Source organism: Ovis canadensis, chromosome 8, assembly GCF_042477335.2.
Source record: "Ovis canadensis isolate MfBH-ARS-UI-01 breed Bighorn chromosome 8, ARS-UI_OviCan_v2, whole genome shotgun sequence".
NCBI lineage: Eukaryota > Metazoa > Chordata > Mammalia > Artiodactyla > Bovidae > Ovis > Ovis canadensis.
Window position 1 is genome coordinate 46317974 of NC_091252.1, and position 12090 is coordinate 46330063.

At 35.8% G+C, this 12090-nt stretch overlaps 1 protein-coding gene across 1 annotated transcript in view; it reads right to left on the reverse strand.

Moving 5' to 3' along the window:
• The window catches only part of GRIK2 (glutamate ionotropic receptor kainate type subunit 2), a 742654-nt gene that overhangs the window by 390726 nt on the left and 339838 nt on the right, over nucleotides 1-12090 (reverse strand). The window contains exon 5 of the mRNA XM_069599226.1: nucleotides 4209-4390. Within this exon, the coding sequence (XP_069455327.1) occupies nucleotides 4209-4390 (182 nt within the window). The remainder of the gene's footprint in view (nucleotides 1-4208; nucleotides 4391-12090) is intronic.

Consider the following 12090-nt stretch of genomic DNA (forward strand, 5'->3'; position numbering starts at 1 on the left):
AAATTGTATGAGCCAATAACACTGATAAAGTTTGTATTTAAGCAAAATGAGAGAAACTGTTTACAAATAAAAATTTATAAGATTTTCTTTGAAGAAGAAATTGTCCCTGATGGATATTCAGTAAAGGTTTCTCAACTTCAGAACTACTCAGTGGCAGCTCAGAATCACCCATGTCAACATTTTTCACTTTATGAACTCAATAGGCATAGAAATATATAGAGAGATATATGAAAGAAATAGCAATTCAGATGTACAACTATAAATAACAGTTATATAATGCCTAAAAAGTGTTAGGTACTATTCTAAGCACACTGCATATTTTAATCAATTTAAGCTTCATTAAAAAACCTATGAAGTAGTTCCTATTATCATACTTATTTTACAGGTGAAGAAACTAAGGCATATTAAGAAAGAATAAATTAGCCAACAAATTGAGAGAGCATGGAAAGATGAACTCCAGGTCTCTAACTCCTGGAGCTGGTATATACGGCATAATCTATGCCTTTTATAAAGTGGTGTATTTTATATTCCCAAAGATATAGATCATTTTACAATCTATACATTCTAAAATTTTGGCTGTTTCCTCCTTGATAATTTGAAAACCTGGGAATCTCAGGCCAAAGCTGGAAATTGTGTTTTGAAGGAGAGTGGGGTGTAGTTAAGGAGAGAGCACTCTGCACCAGCTGCAGATTTCTTCCTCGTGTTCTTGAGAAGAAAACTGTAAGGAATAACTGAGGACTGTGTGTGCCTTTCACTGATCTCCCTTAAGTCTTTGATACTGAAAACAAGAGTCAGTTATGGACTTCGAACTAAGATCTAAGTAGAGAAGTTTAGCTATAGCATGAACAAAAGTGTACAACTGGGATACTCTCTTGGAAGGTGAGCTAGTAATTTCCAATGGGAATTTAAAAAGAACTTGCACTCAATCTTCTTTTCATTAACGCCTTTAGGTCTTGCTAGTACTACATTTGAGTGAACTATATGCACACTTTAGATCTCATTAAAAAGAATAAAATTATCATCTTCTTATGGATAAATCAGAGTGACCACAATAGAAAATTGTTTGTGCCATGTCACCCTCCTGGAAAGAAACACCACAGATTAACTTTTCCAAAATAAAAACATTGTTAGAATTTTCCAACATTTAACTGATGTAGTGTAAACAATATCATATGACAAATTAGCATGCACAGTTATTCAGGCATACAATTTGCAGTCAGTTTATCCTCCACGTTATATCTGGACATTAGTGTCATCATTGTTTAGTTGTTCAACCATGTCCGACTCTTTGTGACCCTATGGACTGTGGCCCTTCAGGCTTCCTCTGTCTGTGGGATTTCCCAGGCAAGCATACTAGAATGGGTTGCCATTTCCTTTTCCAGGGCTCTTCCTGACCCAGGGATAGAACCCATGTTTCCTGCTTGGCAGGGAGATTCTTTACCACTAAGTCACCTGGGAAGCCCATGAGTTACATTGCTTAAGGTTAACAATTGGAGTGGTAGACTTTATACATCTTTCTTGAAATTTTATTTTATTTTACTTCTTGCTAATGCAGCGATTTCTTTGCTCCTGCTTTTACATTTTCCAGGCTAAAAAATTTGATTTCACATTCTCTGATATAGACTTCAAAGTTCTTGGTTGCTATTTCTTTCTGTGATAGAATGTCCTCCTGAGATTTTACTGCACATCATCTTGGCCCTACCATAGGGGATTCTCTTTGGCAAATGTGAGAAGACTGGAATCTCTTGCTATTAACACATGTATAACAATGAGTGCCCTGAATCTGCTTCAGAGGAAATCTAGCCAGGCCCAGGCTTCACTCACTTTTAAAGCTTTGAGGCAGGAAAATTCCAAATTTAGTAAGAGCTATGTTAGTTTAAATTAAACAAACAAAAATCTCTTTTTCTGGATATTCCTAATATTTGTTCTTGGAGTAAACCAGACAAGCTGAAAGTTCCAATTATGCCTGTTATTCAACTCTTAAACCATTTCTTTGGAGTTTCATCATTAGCCAGTGTTGAGGAATCTCAGAACAATTTCATAAGTCATAAAGTGGAGTCCTATTAAATATACTGCTACATTTACAAAAAAATAAGCTATTTACTTTCTTTTTGAATTGGTTTCTAGACTAACTGAGATCTATATATGAGACAAATGCTTTCTGGGACAAGGTAAGTTTTTAAAAATAACCTCACCATATGTGATCTGCCAGTGTTATAGAATCGAAAAGCATGCTTTCTATGTGAAAGTGTTATTCTGACTTCAACTTAACTTTCATATTCTCATTTTACTTTTGTTCTGATTTTTCACCTACTAATCTTGTTTAAATTACATAATTTTACTGTTTAATACATTTTGAATACAACTTTAATTTTGTTTTCATTTTCCAAATAGCAGGTTACACATCAGAAAGCAAATATAAAATAATGGATAAATCAATAAAAGAAAGAATGGAAATTCTGTTATTAAAAGTGATAGATAGTCTCATCTTTCAAACAGCAAAATAAGTCAGAGTTAATTACTCTAGAGAAAAGACAACTGATCATACATACATACTTGTTGGAAGTCTAGAGAAAGCATACTATCTGTCACTGACAAATAGTACAGTGCTACCCACTCCAGGCATAAAGGAAAGGTATTCTTTCCAAGTCTGTATATTACGAACATCATCAAGAATTTTTGTTATTGAATGAAAAATAAATTCCAACTCTAAATTCCAGTGCTTACTTTATTATATCATTTTATTCCAAAAATCCCAACCAAACAACCACAACCATGCTTACATTCTTTATTACTCAAATATAACACTAGAGCAATTTTCCAAATACAATTAAATATTTTATTGTAGTGAAATCAACACCCATATTGGAAGACTGGACCAACATCTGCTTAATAAACTAACCATGTTATAACAGGCATTTACTATTGGTAGTTATATTTTATGAGATATAATTTGACATCTGAGTCTGTATAACCCTCTAGTAGAGATATTTGGTCATAAATTTTATCAAGACAGTTGACTTATTTCCAGTGCCAGCATGTATAAAAGAGCTTAAAAAACAAAGTCCAAAGACTTGTGTTCAAATTCAGATTCTACTATATAGTACAGCTTTGTACTAGCTATTTAACCCCTTACATCAATCCCCTTATATATGAGCTAATAATAACTGTTTCTCAGTGGACTGTAAGGTTTGAATAGTGTTGAAGTCATAGTAAGAGGTTTTTACTGCTATGAATTGTTTCCTTTAGTTTATTTAGTATTATCTTTTTAGGTTCTGGAGAAGGGAATGGCAACCCACTCCAGTATTCTTGCCTGGAGAATCCCATGGACGGAGGAGCTTGGTGGGCTACAGTCCACAGGTCGCAAAGAGTCAGACACGACTGAGCAACTTCACTTTCACTTTCACTTTTAGGTAGGCAATGCTTTATTCTGGAAAGAATAGTTCCTAACATCACTAAGGAGAAATATAAATCCCTCTGCTATACACTTGCTGATAGAATTAGTAAAGTTACTTAACCTTTATGAGACTTTGGTTCCTCATCTGTAAAGTGGAGTTAGTCTCCATCTTTACAGATCATTTGTGGGTTTTTTTTTACATTAATTATTTGATTATTTTTAACATAATCATTACATAATCACTTTTTACATAATCCTTTGATTATGGTGATGATTAAATAAGATCATATGCATAAGGCATCCCAGCATAGCATACATGTCAGGTAAAGAACAGTTTGTTTTCTCTTATTTTTGCTTTGAAGTTTATTCCCTCATTTCAGCACAAAATAGAAATATATATTGCTTTAATCAATATTCACAATAACAAAAAGTATTTAGCTATTTGAAACTAACCTCAGAATTTCAATCTGCTTTGAAGATCATCACTATCTATATTACTTTCCTTTTAAGACAATTACTTAAAAGCACTTGTCAGATTCTTTTTATCAGAAAATTTATATCAAAGTGACTTCTCTGACTTTTTTTTAAACTGACCATGTAACAATAACAACTTCATTTAAAAATCAAAAAACCAGGGGACTTCTCTGGCAGCCCAGTGGTTAAGACTCTGTGCTTTCACCTCAGGTGGCACAGTTCAACCCCTGTTTGGGGAATTTCAAATGCCATGCAATGTGGACAAAAACAGACAAAAAACATGTTTCAAACTCAAATGTAATAAAGAAATTAAGAACTTAAATAATTTAGCAATTACCTGTTTCAAAATGCCTGCTGCCATTTCATGGCTACAGTCAAAGATGACATGGAATTCCTTGCCTCTTTTCATCTCTTTCAGTAAGGGTTTTGCATCCTTTGTATCAGCAGGTAGTTGACGGATCTTAAGTCGAAGATTGTATCTTGATGGAGCTTTGATGAGCTCCTGCAAGCGAATGAGACCTTTAATGAAAAAAAAAAAAGGAAAGAAGAACGTTAGAGAAAAATCACAGTGGATCATAGAAATCACAAAACACACTACAGCGCCTGATTTTCTTGACCATGTACATTTCACGATGTGGCCACTGAAATCCTGCTTCAGAATTCCTAATTGCCAGTTGTTTTTGTTAATGTGTCATGTGCTCAGTCATGTCTGACTCTTTGTGACCCTATCGACTCTGACAGACTCCTTTGTCCATGAGATTTCCCAGGCAAGAATACTGGAGTGGGTTGCCATTTCTTCCTCCCAAGGATCTTCCTGATCCAAGGATCAAACCGGCTTGTCCTGAGGCTCCTGCATTCAGATTCTTTACCTTCTGAGCCATCAGGGAAGCCCCATTTTAGTTAATATTACTTCTCAAAATCTTAGGGTATAGCTTAAAGAATGAAAGACATACATGGCTATTAGTTACATGTAAACAATTTAAATACATAAAAGACTATAGAATAAAATAGTCTCCCTTTGACCCTAATTCTACTCCCAGTGGGTTGTCATGGTTGATGGCTTGAAATATTATCTTCCATATATTTCTTATGTATTTGCACATATATACATAGAGGGCTTTATTGTACATTAATAGTTGTTTTGTGAGATTGTCTTACAGGTTATTATGTCAGTGACTACTGTTCTAGTTTCTCTAATTAATTAAACAATGGTTTTTAATAGATATACTTAATGCAGTTATTCTCTGTTATTAAAAACTTCGAAGGCTTCTTTCTTATTTATTTTACAAGTAGTGGTCTAGTAATTTGGTGTAGATGTATAACTTTGTTTAGAAACAGGAATAAAAAGTATCTTATTATGACTTCCCTGGTGGCTCAGACAGTAAAGTGTCTGCATATAATATAGGAGGCCCAGGTTCCATCCTTGGGTCAGGAAGATCCTCTGGAGAAGGAAATGGTAACCCACTCTGGTACTCCTGCCGGGAAAATCCCATGGATGGAGGGGTGTGGTAGGCTACAGCTCATGGGGTCACAAAGAGTCAGACATGCCTGAGAGACTAAACTTTCTATTATGACAAAAATACACTGCATATTAAAATAATATAAGAGATCCAAAGAATAAAATCTAAATCTGGGAATTTTTTCATTCAGTTTTTAATTAAATAATACATCCTCTTAGACATACAATGCTATATACATGTTAACAGGTTTCAACATAGTTAATACAATTAATATGACTAATTTTAAGTATTGCCATCCTTAGGATATAAAAGATAAAAAATATATAAATTCATAAATATACCTAATAACTTTTGCTTTTAAAGTATTGTCCCATAAAATTTACTTTAAGTTAGTTTATAATTTTGATATTTAAAATTCTGCAAATAATATTTACATAAATTATACAATATAATTATCTTATTTTGTTTTACAAGTTTAAGTGTTTATAACAATAGTAAAATAAATACTACATAATTAATTGACATCAAATGTACCCATTGAACATAATATAATTCAGTGTAGGGAATCATGTATGTAACGAGTACAGGTGTTAAAACTGAATTGTACAAAGGTGAAAACAAATATTTGAGTTTATAACACATGCTTAATTGTATTAGTATTTAACATTGGACTTATAAAATTCTCTAAAATGTGTATAAAATGCTATGCATTTCTTTGCACATGAGGTTACTTCAAAACTAAGTTATAATAAAAATTTAAAGGACAGTAATATTGTTTTGGGTTTCCCAGGTGGGATGCTGCTGCTGCTGCTAAGTCATGTCAGTCATGTCCGACTCTGTGCAACCCCATAGACGGAAACCCACCAGGCTCCTCTGTCCCTAGGATTCTCCAGGCAAGAACACTGGAGTGGGTTGCCATTTCTTTCTCCAATGCATGAAAGTAAAAAGTGAAACTGAAGTCGCTCAGTCGTGTCCGACTCTTAGCGACCCCATGGACTATAGCCTATGAAGCTCCTCCATCCATAGGATTTCCCAGGCAAGAGTAGTGGAGTGGGGTGCCATTGCCTTCTCCCCTAGGTGGGATAGTGGTAAAGAATCCACTTGCCAATGCAAGAGATGCAAGAGACACGAGTTTGATCCCTAGGTCAGGAAGATCCTCTGGAATAGAAAATGGCAACCCACACCAGTATTCTTGCCTGGAAAATTTGATGGGCAGAGGGGCCTGCTGGGCTACAGTCCATGAAGCTGAAAAGAATCAGACACAATTGAGCAATTGAGGGCACACACACACAGTAATATTGTTTAACAACTTTTTATAAATAGAGGAGACTTGCTCTAAGGCAGTGACTTCCAAACTTTGGAAGGGATGACAGTAATCTGTGAAGCTGGGTACAATCTTAATAACCAAGTCAGAATCTTCAGGGGATACAACTCATGCATGAGGATTTTTAATAATTGCTCCAGATGATTTTCTTGGTCATCAAAGAGTGTGGTCAATTTCCAAAGATAGATCCAATTTTCGGTGTCTTATGAGAGCTACCCTTTGAACCACTTTGGCAGAGCAATTTAATAGAATAATAAGTATTTTATATTAACTAGTAGCATAAGACAATAAAATAATTTTAAAACGATTTCCAACCAGGAAGAATTAGTTAGAAAACTGTAAATACAACTGAGTGTAGGAATAAGAGAGAGAAAGACAAAAAAATTCATTACTCATGCATCAAATGAATCTTCATTGGATTACCTCTAAAATATGCTTGTTCTAAATTTCTATTATTCTCATTATTTATATAAACACAGACAGATCTAATACCAACCTTAGGCGAATAAAGGAAAGAAAGCTACCCTTCACTACCTTATCTCACAAGATTTTGAGTGAGTCAAATGTACATTTGGGATATTTAGTCTATCAGAGTAGCAATATCCTGAGAGTTGAGCGTGAATCTCAGTTCAAAATAATCTATGATATGTGAATCTTTATGCAAGATATTATATCTGAGATTTGTTTTGCTTTCCTCTTTTCTATTAGAGGGTAAAACCATATAACCTATATCAATATATAAATTAATACATAAAACACCAAAGGGGAACTGGCTTATATTAGACTTTCAATAAGTAGTGGGTTTTTATTATTGTTATCTGGGCTAAGAAGGAAAGAATATAGTTATTTTTAAAATGTGTTGGTTACTAATCTATTCTTGGAAGTTATTTTGACACTGATATAGACTGAAAACCTAACACCACCAAAATATCAATCAAAATGTTGAGATAAACTCATTATCAAAGAAAAAGTAGCTATATAGTTAGAGATTAGCTCAACAGTTCTGAATTTAAAAAGTTCAACTGACTTGGAAGTAGAAATTTTCAGAAGTATTAAATCCACAAATAGCATTTGTAGGGCTCACCTTAAGTATAAATAGTGTCAATTATTTTCAAGTGTCTTAAGAACTCATGTGGATAGTCCATTGAGCCTCTAGGTACAATAAATGTTTACTTCTCTTCACATATATACATCCCTGCTGGCATGAATGTAACAGATTTCAGTTTGCCAGCTTCCCTGAGGAATAATACTCAAGAGATAAATTTTTTAAAAACAGCTGTTGCTAGTAGGACTTGCCATCTCCTTCTTGAATTCAAGGGAATTATTGTCTTCATTTATATATACAACATGTACTTACTGCATGTCTACTATGTACAAGGCATTGTTTCATGGATAAATATAATGATTAGATTAACAACATTTATTCAGTCTTTAACCACATGAGATACAGTTCTATAATGCCTTTCACAATCAGTTTTTGGAATAAAAATGGTTCAACATTTTAATCAAAGAGAAGAAATCCAGAGAGTTGTCTGAATACTGAAAGTAGACTCGTGATTTTTAAATTCCGGCTTTCCATCATCTTCTGCACAGGTGCGTAGAGATTTCTCTTGGCTTCTAAGATTTCATTACTCTGCCCAGTGCTATTGTTTCTCTTTTATCCATATTTCCATTCTAGATCCTCTGCCTTCCCTACTATTTGACATTTAGATACAAACCCCTCTGTGAATTCTATTATTCAGAACACCTTGAAAGAATAAGAGAGTTAACAAAATGGGAGGTGTATTCAAGACATCTGGAGTGGATTTTTACTCGGGAACTTAATATGAATTATTTGATGGCATCCCTGTAAGTTAATATACGTAGATGAGGTTTTTATTAAAAGGAGAAAGGGCTTAAACAATAGGAATGTCTTTTAATTACAATACTGGCCATGTATTTACTGCTGTGGATCTCTATTGATCTTCCTACTTCCAACAGCATTCCTATGCAACATATCACAGTCTAAAACTGCCAGTTTCAGAAAGGGTTACCCTAATCAATCCATCATACACAAGTCAATACTATTTTGTTGTAAAACAAAAGAGTTCCCTATTTAGGAAAAAAGTAAGCTCTTCAAAGTAATTGGGATAGTTTATATGTGATAAGACAGCACAGTAATGCTCAAAATTCTCCAAGCCAGGCTTCAACAGTACATGAACTGAAAAGTTCCAGATGTTCAAGCTGGATTTAGAAAAGGCAGAGGAACCAGAGATCAAATTGCCAACATCTGCTGGATCATCGAAAAAGCAAGAGATTTCCAGAAAAGCAACTACTTCTGCTTTATTGACTACACAAAAATCTTTGACTGTGTGTATCACAATAAACTGTGGAAAATTCTTAAGGAGAAGGGAATATGAGACCACCTTACCTGCCTCCTAAGAAATTTGTATGCAGGCCAGGAAGCAACAGTTAGTACTGGACATGGAAAAAACAGACTGGTTCCAAATAGAAAAAGGAGTAAGTCAAGGCTGTATATTGTCACCCTGCTTATTTAACTTATATACAGAGTACATCATGAGAAACGCTGGGCTGGATGAAGCACAAGCTGGAATCAAGATTGCTGGGAAAAATATCAATAACCTCAGATATGCAGATGACACCACCCTTATGGCAGAAAGCAAAGAAGAACTAAACAGCCTCTTGATGAAACTGAAAGAATAGAGTGGAAAAACTGGCTTAAAACCCAGCATTCAGAAAACTAAGATCATGGCATCTGATCCCATCACTTCATGGCAAATAGACGGGGAAACAATGGAAACAGTGAGAGACTTTATTTTTCTGGGCTCCAAAATCACTGCAGATGGTGACTGTAGCTATGAAATTCAAAGACGCTTGTTCCTTGGAAGAAAAGCTATGACCAACTTAGACAGCATACTAAAAAGCAGAGACATTACTTTGCCAACAAAGGTCCATCTAGTCAAAGCTATGGTTTTTCCAGTAGTCATGCATAGATGTGAAAGTTGGACCATAAAGAAAGCTGAGAGCCAAAGAACTGATGCTTTTGAACTGTGGTATTGGCGAATACTTTTGAGAATCCCTTGGAATGCAAGGAGATACAACCCGTCCATCCTAAAGGCAATCAGTCCTGAATATTCATTGGAAGGACTGATGCTGAAGCTGAAGCTCCAGTACTTTGGCCACCTGATGTGAAGAAGTGACTCCTTAGAAAAGACCCTGATGCTGGGAAAGATTGAAGGCAGGAGGAGAAGGGGACGACAGAGGATGAGACGGTTAGATGGCATCACCAACTTGATCAACGTAAGTCTGAGTAAGCTCTGGGAGTTGGTGATGGACTGAGAATCCTGGCATGCTGCAATCCATGGGGTTGCAAAGAGTTGGACATGACTTGAGTGACTGAACTGAACTGATATGTGCTCCTGGCTTCCCATGTGGCTCAGTGGTAAAGAACCACCCGCCAAGCATGAGATGTGAGTTCAATCCCTGGGATGGAAGTATCCCTGGCAACCCACTCCAGTATTCCTTCCTGGGAAATCCCATGGACAGAGGATCCTAGTGGGCTATAGTCCATGGGGTTGCAAAGAGTCAGACATGATTTATTGACTACACAACAACATATGTGATCCTGGCCTATGGTGCTCTGTTCAGAAGAGAAATAAAAGGGCCCAGCTACTAGATAAAACAAAAGGGTAAAATCTACTTTGTTTAAAATATGGTTAACACAAATAATTTCCAAATAACAGTTTTCAGAAATGTAGTTTACTTTAACAAATTTGGCACCTGGTTCAGTTATTTTATGGGAGGGTAGAATTGCAACACTTTAAAACAGTCTTTTAATTAAAATATCCCCTTTTCCCTAATGTAATTAGTTGATGTAATGATAATAAAATAGAAACAATTTGCACAGATGGGTTCCTGAAAATCTTCTAACAAAGAAGAGCACCACATTGCAATTATCCCTTTATTTTGGTAGATGAGTAACATTCTATCCCCTCTAATTCCTTCACTGAGAGTGCATTTTTTAAAGCTTTTTCTGCTTTCAGTTATTTTACAGTACTTAAAATCAAGGTTTATCTTAAGCTTACAGGAGACAGAGGTTTGAGATGCTCTTTTCAGAAGTTGCCATCAATTTAATTCTTAAGGAGAATCCAGAAGGAGCATTTATGCACACTCCAGCTGGCGTGTGCTTCTAATGAGATCAATCACATCCCTTCCCTGCAGGTCCAGCCTCCCTCAGCCCCAGGAAGGGAGTCCCAAGTTTCCTCCTGGACTGACGTATCCATTTCAGTAGCCACACAGACTAGAGCTTTGCCACCTGGCTTATTCATCAGGCCTATTAATCATCTCAGTGAATGTGGTCTGTGTATAGGCCAGACTCCCCTCACCCAAAATGCACTGCATAAAAATGATTCATCTATGTTCAATCACCACCAATGTGTTTTTCAGTGGGGAAAAGACAATTTATGGAAAGGCCAAATATAACATTTCAGGAAGTTATTGTTATTGAATGTTTTGTTGGTGCTACAGAGTGTTTAAAATAAAACTAAAATATGTAAACCAGTTGTAGACCTTGTAACATATGTTAATGTTTAAGTATAAAAGAAGGAAGCCAATCATTGTAAGAAAATCATAAATAATTTTGACAGGAGAGGTAGATTGACACTGAAAAAAAACACTATCTCCAAATTTTTGTCAGCCCTCCCCTCCTTGGGGGTGAGGTGAATTTGTTCAGCTCAGAGAAACTAGAAAATAAAGAAGAGGGGGGGTGTCTAGAAAAAAAGGGGGGTCTAGAAAAAAAAGTGGGGAGAAGAAAAGATGAGAGGAAACTTCAGGTGTGGTTTTCATCTTCTTAAAAAAGGGAGAGAGCACTATGGAAGCAAAATTAGAGCTCTGGTTTCCTGGAGGAAAAACCCTTAAATCCTAACATTAACTTTACAGGGGCTTCCTGGTAGCTCAGATAGTAAAGAATCTGCCTTCAATACAGGAGATCTGGATTCAATTCCTGGGTCGGGAAGAAGAACAAGTTCAGTCCCTGGGTTGGAACATCCCCTGGAAAAGGGAATGGCTACCCACTCCAGTGTACTCTTGCCGGCAGAATTCCATGGACACAGGAGTCTGGTGGGGTCCATGGGGTTGCAAAGAGTCACACATGACTGAGGGCCTAACACTTTCACATCGCTTTCACTTTCAACTGTGTAGACAGCCATTTACTTCTCTTTTTGAAATTTGCTAGATTTTTAAAGAATGACAGAGCTGATGGACAAGCATCTTGCACAGCTCAATACCATAAAAACAAACAACCTGATCAAAAAGTGGCAGAAGACCTAAACAGACATTTCTCAAAAGGAGACATACAGATGGCTAATAAACACATGAAACTATGTTTAACATCATTCATTATTTGAGCACTGCAAACCAAAATGACAATGAAGTAT